This window comes from Harpia harpyja, chromosome 7 (genome assembly GCF_026419915.1).
Source record: "Harpia harpyja isolate bHarHar1 chromosome 7, bHarHar1 primary haplotype, whole genome shotgun sequence".
NCBI lineage: Eukaryota > Metazoa > Chordata > Aves > Accipitriformes > Accipitridae > Harpia > Harpia harpyja.
In genome coordinates this window covers 40,890,685-40,905,594 of record NC_068946.1, presented here as the reverse complement: position 1 = coordinate 40,905,594, position 14,910 = coordinate 40,890,685, and the positions used below count along the sequence as shown (strand labels likewise).

Genomic DNA, 14,910 nt, shown 5'->3' with positions numbered 1-14,910 from the left:
CAGCAGTTCAGCAGTCTTGATCTTGAAATTCTTATTTCTTGGCTTAAAAATGAAGGAAATCCTTAAAAATTAGGACGCTTTTCAGTTTAAAATCTTTCTTCTTTTCAGTTACAAAAAGATCATACCTACAGAGCAGTAGTTTAAAATTAATTATCACGTGGTTTAACTGATTTGTCAGTGACTCTTACTTTAAGCACTGTCCATGAATACAAATCATTACCACCACCAGTGATAAATCAAAAGATTGATAATAGCAGGATTCTTCTGTCTACAGAAGGAACTATTTTTTTAACCTGATTAATTTTTTTAAGGGAGGAAAAAAACTCCCAAGGAATTGAACTTGGACTATAATACAGTTTTAGCTACTATTATTCTGTAATCTTGTTGGCATAGTAATCCACGACAAGGACTGAACTGAACAAACATGAAAATATAACTACACTTTTGTACTGTAACTATTCAGAGATAACAAGTTATTATAATTGTTCATGGCATATTTCACAAGAAATAACAGCACTGGTGAATGTATTTTAGAGTAGGGAATGTATCTGAATGCCAGTGGGGAAGGGGTTAAATTCTGTTAGAACTAAAAGATCTTCTCTTCAGAGATTTTTTTTTTTTTTTTTTTTTGCCTGTTCTCCAGCCTTTAATCACTATATTTTGTTATCTAACCATTCAGGTACAGTAAAAGGAGGAAGCAGAAGATTAAAATTTCTTGGGATGTTCTGCAGAACATGCTGGAATTCCACTTTATGCAAAATGTAGAAGTTTGTTAGTTCACTTCCTTAATGTGTGTGTGGGATGAGGGAAGTTGGGAGAGAAGAAAAAAAGTTGTTGTTACACAGTAGTAGCCTGTCAGTTTGTAACTCCAGGACCTGCTCTTCAAAACCCCAGTGCCTGAGATTTGTCTGGGACATATCAGAGTTAATGCTAATATTCACAGCTTAGTTAAATAGACATCTTTATGCAGAACATGCCTTTCTCCAAAATCAGGGAGATCTATTTTTTGCAGCACCCAAAACCAAAGATTCATACTAATGGAAAGGCAGGTAATGGGCAGCAGGAAATAAACAAAGTTCTCAGACCTACAAGTGTAAAGGAACAGAGTCCACTTTGGAGAACTTCCAGTTATAATCCTTATCTACCATCTCTGGTATTGTCTTTGACCCCTGAAGTAATTTGGTAGTCTAATCAAAACACAAGAATTTTATCTATTTTAGATTCATCAATCATTGGCCTATCATTTAAGGGAGACCCAATGGACAGACCCAACTTGAGCCAAGCTGTTTCAAGATGTTAGAAGAATCTGACTTAAAATATTGTTGCCATGTAACCTGTTTCTTGCATATATTATGGTCTTTCAGTGCCTAGTAAAACGTGGAAGAGTTTTTTTGGTTCCCTACAACAGATTTCAAAAGGAGGCAGCTCACAGTCAGTACCAAGAAAAAGTGTTTTCTTCTGATGCCTGCCAGTGCAATCAAATGGAAAGGGATTTTTAAAAAAATTAAATGCAAAAGAAGTAGAGTGTCTGATAATTTCAAACAGTATGCTGGAATCATTCTGACAATAAAGACTTTTATTGCACCCTCGTAGTGCCTGGGGTTTTAATTTAACACATCAATGAAAAAGCAGCGTTTAAAAAAAACGCCACCACCACTGAAAACACCAGCAGGACTTGCTTTTATTAGTGCAATTCGTAAGAAATTAGAACATTTAATGAGAAAATCGTTAACCATGAAAAAAATGGACTGACTTAACTTGGAGAGCTTAAGTAGTGAGACTTAAATTTAGTTTGTCAGCTACTGGTAAAATAAATAAATAGAGTGAGCTGATCACTTCTGGAGCAGTAGGCACTTCAGCACATTTTCTTGTGTGATAGGTGCTGTTGGACAGAACCATTACACACCTCCTTTTCTGGAAACTCCGTAGAGTCAAAAGCTAGTGGGAGAATATCAGACATGTCTCATTTCACTCTTTTCAGAGATGCTGTCCCTCAGATTCAGTTCAATTAGGCCTTTTATAGAACATAAATATAACAGCTAGCACTGCGTATGCTTACAGTGAGCAGAGTGGAATACAGTAGTTAAACATGTCTGCTTCTTGGTGTGTTTGTTTATCCTTGTCTCTTTCATCACTCTGGCAGATGATTTTCTATGTTGTTTCTGTGGCTGAAATACTTGCAGTGACATCTATGCCTGTAACATCTGAATATAAGAAGGGCTATAGGTCAGACTAAAGGTTCTGCTAATCCAGTAACCTGTCTTTAACAGTACAAGAACAGGACAGGCAGATGCTGTGACTTGCCCAGAATGCTTTCCTGCATTTTCTTCCTCAATGGCAACATCATCTTTAATCTCCCTTGATAGAGTTCCTCTTTTAAGAATTCTAAGAATTTGTTCAAGCATTTTTTTAAGCTGTTCAAACTTCTAGCATCCCACAGCAGCCTGTGGTAAAGAGGTTAACTGGTTCTGTTTGAAGAGGTACTTCTTTATTCATTTGCTCTTAACACAACTCTTTGCTCTTGTTTTGAGAGAGGTAGTGGACTATCGCTCCCTATTCATCCTTTTCACAGTGCTTCTGAGTTTATAGATCACTGCTGTATCCTCCTCACGCTTGTCTTTTCCCAGGCTGAGGTGTCTGCCAGATGGTAAAATCGGACAGTTCCTCACCTGTAATTAAACATGAAGAAAATAAAGTACTAAAATCCAGCAGAATTTAGTTGGGCTTGCAGAGCTCTTGGTGACGTTTTCCACTTGTCATGTTTGCAGTGTTTTATAGCTACCTACCTTTTAGGAGCTCAACAGTGAGGATGAAACTGGTGTTCCCCTTCTTGTTGGTACAAGTCTCATTGTTTGCCTCTGCTTTTCTCTGTCAGGCATGCACAGTTTATAACACTTACCTCCATAATCATAAACAGCATTGCCCAGATGAAAAATCATCAAACTACCTGTACAGAGACAAGATATACTGTAATGTCAACAACAACAAGGTAGTCTCTTAACTGCAATCACCCTACAGATGTTGTTTTGGCATTATTACACCTTCATTGTAAATTCAACGCTTTTATTGAAATATGCATGTATTTCAAAGGATGCTTGGGGGGGTAGGCTTGCATTGTAGAACATAACCTCCCTCAGCTTTAGGATCCCAAATGTTCTGGTTTTACTTTCTATCAAGCAAGCTAGGCCAGTGCTTTTTTTCCTTGGCTTTCAGGGAAAGACTTTTGCCTTGGCCATGCTTGGGTTTCTTCCTAGTATATCTAGCTTTTCCAGAAAGGCTGAAGTAATTGTCAGTAGCTTAGATAACAATTATCAACTTGAGTAGCTTCAGGTGGTGTAGGTATGATTAACTCTTTAGATGCCTGTGGAATAGAAAGAGAAAGATGTAAAAGAAAAATTTTTTTTTGCCTTGAAAGTGTGCATTCTTTGATTTATTTATTTATTTCTTCTTGTCTTTCAGTGAGTCAGCAGTTGATAAACCGCATTGATCAGTTCCTGGAAAATAAAGGTTCACAGTATTACATGAAAGGGATCAGCTGTATCAGAGTTTTCAGAGAGGAGGCCATGAAGGTAATGTTAATATGTGAAAACTCTCATCTCTTTCAAATTAAAGACATGATGGGACTGTTTGCTGTATTAGAAACTTGAGAGTTTATTACTACAGCAAAAAGAATTGATTTGTAGATTAAAATCTGTTATGCTGTTTGAAAGTTTAGAAATATATTTGCATTTTATGTTTCTTTACTGGAATTCTTACTGGAATGGTGACTAGCTTCTCTGGTCTTATTTGCTGGTTTTTTGTTTTCTTTTAAACATAAAAACAGAAGGCCTGTGACCTGATGCTTGTAAAAGAAATATAAGCAATCCTACAAATTTCTTCTTCAGTAAAGCTAGTTACAAGAAAGTCTTTCTAGCTTTCTGAAAGGCAGTTTTTGTGGCTCACCTTTCCTTAGAACTCTTGGTTTTAGTAGAGATAAAACCCAAAATCTGTAGTGACTTTTGTGTTCATCATGTTAGATGACTTCATGAAGAATTAAGTTGGCAGTGCTCTTTAGTATTTTTAATATTTCTTGTTTATCATCGCTGTTATTTTTTTCAGCTATTCAAGGTGCAGTGCTTTAATGATTTTCTGCAGGCCCTGAAATCAAAGGTGGAAGATAAAGCCTTAGCTGATTTCTGGGAGATCCTGATACAAGGTATGATGGCATTTTAAAAAAAAAAAAAAAAATTCTAGTTGTGTTATCCATTATGTAAGAGAAAACTTAGTTAGCAATGGGACACTTACCCCAGAGCAGCGTTTTGATATGGTTCATTCCTGCAGCCTGTTTAAAAAAATAAAAAAACCTTTCACGTTGCAGCTTCCTTTTTTGCACTAATAGTTTCATATCAGCAATATTCATAATGCCTTGCCAAGTCTTGTTGAAATGGTAAATTAATTGTGGAAGAAGAGAGACAAATTAAATGTTACAGGGTCGGGAGAAGAAGATACAAGTTCAGCTGAATTTCAAAATAAATGGAAAAAACTCATGCAGCAGAAATATGAAAAGATTCTTCCAAATTAAGCTTCAAAAAAGGCACAGATAGCATTGAAATATGTCACGGATCATTTTGTATTTAAGCAACCTGAAGGACAGAATATGTGGTAATATGACACCTACCTATGATTAAACTGAGAGATACAAGGCAATGCAACTCTAAAAGACATTCAGAGACTACGCAAGTGATAAATAAAGGAACATTTTCACAAATACAAAACATGGTGGACTAAAAAAAATCTTTTACGTCATACTCTTGTTTTTAATTGGAACCAGTGCTAAGAAAATCTGTTAAATGTCCAGCTGTATCTCTTAAGGCTGCATGCTATAAAATGCAATTATATGCTTTTGTATAGCACCTTTCAAAATGATGAACTCCAGACACTCTGTAATGCCTACTTCATCCAACTGTTTCAAAATACAAGATGGGAATTTGTTTAGCAACCCAAAACAACGGCACAAGACAACACTGAAAGAATATTATATTCAGTAGTATCATAGGGGACCTTCTCTGAAGAAATTTGAAAAAAGAAACCATCAAAGTTTGAAAGTAGGAAACTTGGATCTTCCAAAGCCAGGCTAGAATAATTATTAGTTTGTACAAGCCAGAGTTTTTGACAAACTGGAGTATATTTTTGAGAAAAAAAATAATTACAAATAAAAACAGGGTTGATATTTTCATACAAAATAGATTATCTTCTTGTGAGAAGATGATAAAATCATGGTGCTTTATGCATAATCTAGCTGCTCTCACTAGGTAGCTGAAATTGCTTTTCACTTGCTGCTACCAAAAGCAGAAGTCCTGTTTTCCCTGCTTCTTGTCACATGATCCATCCTCTCTTTTCTGTCAAATGTGGCATGCATTGGGCCTTGTCATGAGTGACTGCAATCACCAAAAGAGGATGGATGTGAGTTAATGAGTTAGTGGCTCAGGAGCAAGGCAGATTTGTTTGACAAGTTCACTTCTCATGAAACTCTACCATGTTGTTCTATGGGCACATTAATGTGGCATTACACTTGTGCTGCTTCTGAAACCTTTATGAATCTACTGTTCTTTGCCCTCACACCCACAGCTTCTTTATTCAGGCACAAGCATTCGTGTAGCCAAGTGATGAGCTAGACTGGAAAAACTAATGGGGTAAAAAGTAATTGAGATTTTTTCTGGGGGAGGGGGTGTCATGGGCAGGGGTGTCACTGTACAGGATGGTGGTGCTGGCACAATCAAGGAGCAAAGCAGGGGCAGGACCAGCACTTTGGTAGTCAGACTGCAGGTAGTCACAGCATAAGTGTTTTGTATGTTAGGAGTTAATTTTCCTAAGGACCTAAGAGCATGCTGTGAATGACTAAAAGTGTAATTTCTAATAGATTTTCAGCATTTCATCTGTGATCTATGATTTCAGTCTCTCATTAGTTTGATTGTCATAATATTAGCAGTTTCCTAAATGGATACTTCCACAAGCTTATGAATATGCTCATTAATTTATTTTTATATCATAGTTTATATCATAGTTGACTCATTTATGCAAGTCACATTTTCCTTTGAGCAATATTTTTTTATTTTTGCTGGTGATGATGACACATTCAGAAGTTGGAATTTGGAAGACTTTTTTTCATTTCTAACATTAAGTGCATTTTTGGGAAGCCTTCTAATGATATTTTTATATGTCTTATTTTTTTAGACAGAATTTCTTTGATCACTAAAGATGAAACAGAGGAAAGTTCGGTGACTAGTGAAGAGGCTGAAAAGGTAACGTTTTTTTAATGAGAATCTGTTTGTATAGAGTCCTTGTTGTGGAACAGAAGATACCTTCTTCCGTGGGTAAATCTTTAGGTGAATGAAATAGGATCCATATGAAGGAAGAAGAGTGTTCTTTTGCCACACAACTGAAATTGCCTGAGTTCAGAACAAAAATAATTTGCTAGCATGTACCACAGCGTTTTACTTTAATTGGTCTTTAGAAAGTAGCATGTATTGACATTGTTACCTGAAAATGTCCTCTACAAAGAATAGGAGCTTCAGGAACTCAGCGTAGTGGAACAGCTATAGACTATTTATATATGCAGGATGACTATTTGAACTTCATAGAAAGAACTGTCATCTCATTGTTAGCACACAAGTTCAAAAATCAGGATACTTTTTTGTCTAAAGGTGTTGTGAACGTTAGCAATGTAAAGTTATTATGGCTAGTTTTCACCATATATGAGACAATATCAGTATTTTCCGCTTTACGCAGTTCTTGTGGATTCATGCACATCATAGATGATGCTGGTAGTATTATTGGTGATCATATTAGATCCTTTTGGAAATGAAAGTTTTGGAGTATTTGCAGATATTATTTCTACAGAAATATATCACTTCAGTAACTGCAGTGATGAAAGGAGGATGTCACATTTACAAAGTAGTGAATTCTAACAGGCAGAATGGTGCCTTCTGTTTGAAAGCAAGCAGAATTCAGAGCTGCTGTCAAAAATTGTATTGGTGTGGAGAGGGTAAAACGGGCATTCTTGTATCAGGCTGCTAGCCATGATTTTAAATAGTTTAGGAGAAAGAAGGTCCTTGTATTACAGACCCCTGAAGGTAAACCCGTAGCTAAAATCACCAAGTACTTTGCAGAGAAGCATCTTTTCTAAAAGATGCCACATTGATTTTTGCAACTTCCAGGCCTTACATTAGCAATAACCAGAAGGGGATGGAAGTAGGTTCTCCATGAGTGAATTAATGAGTGGATAAAAGGTTGTATTTTAGAAACTGCTTTTTTCATCTGTAACAATTTATCTCAAGGTGAAGAAGGCACAGAAATGTCATGAAAATGAAAAGCTAACAAACTAAGAGTCCAGAAAGCTAAGTACATGTGCAGAGTACAAATGACAGAATATGATGGTTTTTTAGACATGAAGGATCTACTGGCTGTTTCTCGTCACACATAATTGTATAGAGCAACTTTTTTCCCCAGTGGTGGCTTTAAAGAGTATCAGTTTTTGTTATATATTCCAAATGCTATGAATTTACTTGGAAACTTCCGAAGACAGTGTTTTTCTTGAGAACTTCGCTTTCTAGCTTGAAATTACCATGGATGCTCAAAATGTACTAATGCTGTGTGAAATAGCCACTATTCCTAAAGGAAATCTGTACTAGCCACTAAGACCTTACAGCATACTGTTGTCTTAACTGTGAGCTTGTGGTGGCTAAAAAATACTGTGCCTGCGTAGGAATGCAGCAGAAATTATGGAGTACCAAGGACTAGATTTACAGCTGCCAAGCTAAGCTGGATCAAAGCATTTGTAGGCTGACTTCAAAATTACTTTTCTGTTTAACATAATCCTACAGTCAGCCAGGTGTTGCAATACAGGAAATTCTTTTGTGATTGATTGAAGGTCCTACCACAGCCATAACTTCCCTTTAAAATAGGGGAATAAGAGAGATTGCATGAAATCAGCTCTGCAACGGAGTTCTCTAACATGGCAGTTAACTTTCAGAATAAATGGGTTGCATCTTTTTGCTAACTAGGCAGTTGGCAATCCCACTTATTCACTAGATAACCACCTCCCCCGATGCTCTCCAGACCCAAACCCAGAACCCTGATTTGCCATTGTCTGTTGAGGGTTCATATGACTTTTTACTTAAGAAACTGGAAGACTGCTTATTCTTGGAGTAAGATCTGCAGGAATAGAAAATTTTATCTTGAGGTTATGGGACTGACCTAAAATCTAATCCTCCTTCGTCCACTTAAACCCTACCACAGTTTTCCTGTGTGATACAAAGCCAGCATTTTCCTAGGTCTATAGTAGATTGCAAAAATGGTTCATTTGTTTTATATACTGAAGGTGATACACTTCACTAAAGGGTTATATTGGATCTTTTAAAATATCACACAATAGAGTAAGATGCAAGTTTTCTTCACCTGTGTAATAGATCACGTGCAAGCATGTAGGTCAAGAGACTGGCTGTCAGTGTGGTCCTATGTGACACAAAAGCCTTTTCTCTTACGTGCAGATCACTAGCTGATAGCAGTTTCAGGACTGTTTTGGATATAAGATTTCAGGTTTAGAGGGTTGCTGTTTGAAGGAGAAAGGAAAACTTACAAGGCCAATTATTAGAAAGGTAACATGTAAAAAATTTCTTTTTGGATGAGCTAGGTTATCCGTGCATATTTTCTTATCACTGAGAAAAATGATTTTAGGTAGGGGTTTTTTTTCTGTAATAGTGGAGATACTCATTTTAGAGCATGATGATGATAGGTTAAAAGAGCAGAAGTGTCAAGTGCTTTTTCTGGTTGCTTTGGGGAAGATAATGGATTTCAGCACAACTATTATATGTAATTTGCTTTTGCATAAATGTAAAACGGGTTTTGGAAAAAAAAACAACTTTGTTCAGCATTTGATGGAAACTTCAGGTTTCAATTTTTTGCAAATCTTCATCATACATTTCTTTAGCTTTTAGCTTTCTTTACCTAATTTAGTGTGGGAAAGCTAATTTTGAAAACTTTGAAAAATGTGCTACTTTCAGAAATACCATTTGACTCTTAATTAACTGTGTAAAATGAAATTTGATCTGGCACAAAAAGCCTTTCAGAGCTGACAATGTCATTAGTTTTTAGTTTCATAGTTTGTGCTTTATATTACTACTAGATTGAGAACTTTTCCAGCAAAAAAAGATACACAGACGTACGGCATCTTGAAATTCTAATTCCTTCTGGCCCTGTCACCTTCTCTTTTTTTTTTTTTTTTTGGCAGCTACAAAATCTGTATGATAAGTTGGATTCAGAATGTTAAAATTTGAGTGTTGTCTGTGGAGTAAGCTTTCTACATTCCTCTTGGATGTTCCCGATTAGGATGTAGGAAAGGTCTGACCTTTGGGTATTGAGACAACTAGGCAGAGGTTGTCTACATCCTCTGTGTTTGGTGTTAACCAAAAGCAATGTATTTGCTTTTCATCCTAGTGGATAGCTGGTACTTTCCCAGAAATGGGATGCAGCAGGTAACTTCTTAGTGTTTTACTCCTTGTCTAAAGCTGTCACTATTGCTCTAGAGAAGGATCAGAACATTTTATTTATGTAAAATAAAATTTAAGCTTTTTACAGTACATGTGTATTGTCTCAGAGACTGGTAGTGCTCTGGTAGGGATCCCATGGCCTTTTACACAACCTCCTTGGCTGTTATAGTTGAAGTCCTCAGGTAAACAGTAGCTTGCTTTCAAGAGCCAGCTGTTTGCACAAAAGAGTTACATAAACTCTAAGCAGGTATTTATAGCCTGTTTAATGTGGTTATTTTCTAACTAGCTGTTCTCTTTCATCATCGAGAGTTACAGCGAAGTTGTTTCTGAATTAAGGGTGTTGGAACTCAAAGTTATGGAATGTGGCTTTTCTTCCTCCTCAGTTTTCACAGCCATCTTTTTATCTGGGGCAGGGTTGTTCCCGGCTCTGTATACTTGTTCTGGTACCTTTCAATAAGAAAAAGAAAATTTATGATTTTATAGTAAGGATATTTGTAGAGACCGTAACTAAAACTTGTAGACAACTGGATACTTTTTAAGTAAGAGTCAAGTGTTTGTATTTTTTTTTCCTACCTTTCTAGCTAATTTTTTTTTTCACTATGTTAGGCTAAGAGAAAAATGATTCAGAGGTGGTTGTACTCCCGATATTGTCTGTATGTTTGATTTCAGTTGTTATAGTATCTGAGCAACTTACCTTTATCTTCTGTTTATGGATGCCATGCTTTAAGTGAAGGGCATATGGTAAGTTGTATCAGCAGCTATGGCAATAGAATTTTACATAATGAATTTTCTATTTTTAAAGACTGGCATTCTAACCATCTTGCATGTTTGAAGGTTTTTTTTAAATTCATGTCTTTGTTCATTTGTTAAATGTTAATTGAATTAAATGGGAAGCTTCTAAGTTCCACACAGAACTAGAATATCATACTTAAGAAATTTGCTAAACAAGCCATTGGTCAGCTTACGTACGTATTCATACCAGGGCGGAGCAATTTGCTGTCCTTTAGCATTTTGTATCTACACACAATATTACTTTAAAAATTATCTTTTTTAAGAACATAAACATGGCCATACTGTAATGAACAAAATTTCCATCTAGCCCAGAATCCCATATTTGACAGTGGACAATAACAGATGGGTAGGGAAAAGTGTACAGTCCCAGGCTCCAGCCACTGATGTCTCAAGTACTTTCTGCGCTTGAGGTTGTTTCTGTGGACTTAGTAGACTTCGAAGGATTTCTTTTCTATGAACTTTCCCCATCTCCCTGTGAGACTAGGGACTAATATTTGCAGCATCCTTATTAGAGGGTGTTCTACAGCTTAACCATATGTTGTCTGAAGAACCATATCCTTTTGTTTGTTTTTCGACACACTTCACCGTAAAATCCTTTAAAAGCAAGTCTTATGAAATTTCCTGTAGTTTAAGATTATTTTTCAGGGTGAAAACCAGAACAAACTTCCTTCATAATTTTTAATTATAGGTGGATTTGTTTTGATATACAAAGGAGACATTCTGTTAATTTAATATTAAGGGTCTGAGTTTTGTCAGTATCATATAAATACATTTGTATTTTCAGTTCTTGGCTCCGAAAGAAAAGAAAAATGAAACTCTGCCTCCCACAGATGAAGGTGGTGATGTTGATGACTTGGTGAGTACTGTAAAGACATGATGTGGCTTTAGAATTAAACTGTAACTGAAAGGTGCAGTGAGAGAGTGCTTCTTAAAGCAGTAGATTAGAGTGCATGGCTTAGAAAACACCTAAGGAATTGAGTCAGAAGAGAGCCACATGGAATTACTTATTTGCTATTGTAAAACATAACCAGGTGTGTAATTTAATGATGGCAAATACTGTTATGTAGTAACACAGGTGTTTACATAGGCTAAACGTGTCCTCTAGTGTGTTTCAAAGGAGCCAGTGAGGCTGCTCATTTGATAGCAGATTGTTATAATTTACTATGATAGCATTTAACAAAGCTTGTAGATCTAGAACAGCTATTTATGTGGGTTGAAAACTAAAAATAATTTTTAAAAACATGTTTTAACCTTCTCAGTTAACCTTCTCTGTATAGGCTTACTGAAATTCAAGGATTTCAAGAGGGTTTTTAATAAATATTTTAGCCATTTTTTACAGGCTGAGTCATTACAAATCTGTCTCCAAGGCCTAAGCTGATGGTGTAGACAGTTTTAGAGAAGCTTCAAGAGCAGGCAGATTTCTACTTTTGGACTATACTTTTTTAAATCTATAAATTGCACATATGATTATGTGAAGATGAGATTTTTAGGATTGTTTTTGTACTTTATAGCAGCTTAGTATTAAGTTTTGTGCAGTCCATTTTTGTTACACGATAAGAATTTCTGAATTTTTTTTTGTTTTCTGAGCACTAAACATATGTAAGAAATAACTTGAATTCAATGCTGCTTCTTCCAAATCTGTTTCTTCTGTTTGCAGCTGGACATGATGTGACTGGGTGATATATGGTGACTATACAAGCAAAGTTTTGAAAGAGATCTCCCTGTGAGATGGGGCACAGAACAGGATGCTAATGGGAAGACAGAATATCCATCTTTATTTTCTTGAATGAGAGCAGAAGTCCAAGAGACTTTTCCAGTTGGTATAAATGTCATCCGACTTTTCAAAACTAGAACAGAAGATTGAAATAATCTGAAGTATTTGTGAAGTAATGATACCATTAAAGCATCTCTTTTTTTTTTTTTTCTTTAGCACACTGAATCTAGCTTATCCTTGGTATTGCTTTCAGCTAAACACTACTAAATTTAATGAGAATCTGCACTAGCATCTGAAATTCTTGTTACATTGCCTGGGAAGGAAGACAGAAATGTCACAGTGAGGTTACCATGTAATGCTGAATCTTTAGTGGAGGTAACTCCATAGTGTTATTGTTACAGAAGGGAAAAAGTCTCTATTTTCATGCTTTTTTCCTATTAAAAAAACAGAGCAAAAAACCCCACAAAGGCTTATGGGAAAAAATTTTAGGCCAGGTAGTCACAAAGTAATAGTTTGAAATACACAACAGAATCTAAAGCACACAGCAAAGCCAAGTGTGCTGATTTTGCCACACTGTACCCAAATCAGTAATTATGGTCATCTCTGTACTACAGGTTCTCTATCCTGTCAGGTCAGCAGCAGCTCAACAGTCTCTGCCCCTTTCTATTATACATTTTGCTGTTTCATATGCTGGGATTTCTGATTTTTTTAGACTTTTAACTAGTATGGTTACTGTAGATACTCCTGGTGCTAAAAGGATGAATGAATCAGTTGTATCCCCATTTCATACACTGCGGGTAACTGCTAACACAGAGCAGAAGAATCCATGAAAGCTGTACACTGACACCTGTGATAGATAACTGATAATAGTAAACATTGGTAACCAAAATGGAGTACTGTCTACACAGAGCAATCCAAAGTAGTCAAATACTGCTTAGAAAGAGATACTCAAATTTGATTACAGATCTGGAGAGACGCTAATGACACCTTCACAGATGTTTTTTTGTTACAACCAGATTCATCCCTGTAAAAGCTGATCTTTAATTATTGCAAATGTATAAACATACTGTGCAAAATGGTATTAAGATTATAAAAAAGAAAAAAAATCATGAGCTGTAGTTAAAAATATTTTGGAATATCTGCACTTTATACTGAACAACGGCTCCGGTATGGGAAATAGCAATTGCTTTTTGCCCCTACCTCCTTACACAGCGACCTGCTCTCTCCTGTCTTACATCCTATCCTGACTGAGTTCATGCAGACTTTGAAAGGGTTTCTCAAATGCAGATGGCAGGGAGTAAGTGATCTTTCCAGAGCTTTAGAGCATTCATGTCACCAGAAGATATTTTTCTGAACTGTAAATAAGAAAAATGTGGTCAGTCCATTGTTTTGAATGTCTTTTAAGGCCAATTTATAGAGTATAACACTGGCTGGGTTTTTTTTACATTTTATTAATTTGTTTGATTAATAAAATATTTAAAAATTTGCTTTTGTCTTCTTCAGAACCATGTTTGCTAAAATCAGATGATTAACTACTTATGCAGTGCCTAAGAGAGACTATCAAAACCCCCTTTTCTGGGCATACAATGTAAACACTGAATATCAAAATCCCTCTACAGAAGCCGAGTGTAATTACTTGTTGTATTCTTTACAAACTCTAAACTTCACAACACCCCAATAAAATAATTTTTACCATTTTGCAGAGATTATGAGAAGTCTTGATCAAGACCGGAAAGGATATAGAATTACTTTGCAAATCAAAATAAGGATTAGGGCTTTCTGTTTCTTTGAACCAGTTGACCACATTTTTAGAGAGTATTACTTCCGTCAAGCAATAAACATTTAGTTCATGGAGTATTATTTCATAGATCTTCTTGTTACCTCTACAGCATATTTAGGCTCAGTATGGTAACTGAGTTGCTAGTACTGAAGAGGGGAATGGGAATTTATGACTCATAGCTAAAACAAGTGAAAACAAATTCTTAGAAGGCAAGCAAAGTGTCTTTCATTCTGCCTAGCCTTCTGAGTATCAGTCATAAGAAGCTGTGATATGTCTTACTGAGAGTCTATCAAATAGCAATCTGATTTTACACTTGTTCTTTGGCAAAGGGCCAGCTTTCAGGTTCTTATTAAACGACTGGAAGAAATCTTTCACTTAGTCTAAGCTCACATTCTCAGTTATAAAGTCTGACCTAGTTACTAATTACGTTGAGGATACTTGTTCTGAATTGCAATACTGGCCAGTCTTCAGAAGCAATAGAGCAGTTAGTCATCTACTCCAAAAGCAGACATGCAGGAAACACCATGCAAATTTGTTTTCTTGCAAGCAGCAGAACATCCCTTGTCCTGTACTTTACAGCCAGAGAAATTATCCAAGTGTCTAAAAAAAGAAAAGATAATGGCTGTGGTTTTGTTATATGTTACTGAATTCCCCCCCAGAAGGAATGCCTCTCTGGAAAGCTCTTTAGGTGCTAATAACATGGGACAGTAACCTTGGTTAGCCTTGTTTGCCAAGATATCAAAGCTTATGATTGTTGTCTTTCTGTTAATCTACTGCTCTGATACCTCTTTAACTCATTGGGCAGTAGTATCAGTCAGCTTTGATGGAGAAGCAGTGATTTCAGCATTATGTTTTAAAAGATTTTTATGAAAGTTGATGCTGGGAAGAGGTGAAAGTGAAAGGAATGAATAGTTCAGCCTTTTTTCCCTCTTTGGCTGGCCTGGCAGCTGAGAGTACCAGCCAGCAGGCTAATCATGTCACATCAGCAATATCATGTGTTGCCTAGTCTGCAGGTTCTCTTCCTCGACTAGAAGAGGAATGTGGAGTAGAACAGATATTTTGTAGCGTGGACTTTCGGAAGTGGAAAGTATCCAGGG

The 14,910-nt window shown here is 36.2% G+C and overlaps 1 protein-coding gene across 3 annotated transcripts in view; it reads left to right on the top strand.

Moving 5' to 3' along the window:
• Positions 1-13,519, top strand: part of XRCC5 (X-ray repair cross complementing 5) — a 57,560-nt gene extending 44,041 nt beyond the window's left edge. For all 3 annotated transcript variants that reach the window (XM_052792044.1, XM_052792043.1, XM_052792045.1), the window contains 5 exons: positions 3,460-3,569; positions 4,099-4,195; positions 6,214-6,281; positions 11,104-11,175; positions 11,977-13,519. In XM_052792044.1, the coding sequence (XP_052648004.1) occupies positions 3,460-3,569; positions 4,099-4,195; positions 6,214-6,281; positions 11,104-11,175; positions 11,977-11,991 (362 nt within the window). In that variant the 3' untranslated portion in view covers positions 11,992-13,519. The remainder of the gene's footprint in view (positions 1-3,459; positions 3,570-4,098; positions 4,196-6,213; positions 6,282-11,103; positions 11,176-11,976) is intronic.
• The last annotated feature ends 1,391 nt before the right edge of the window (positions 13,520-14,910 follow it).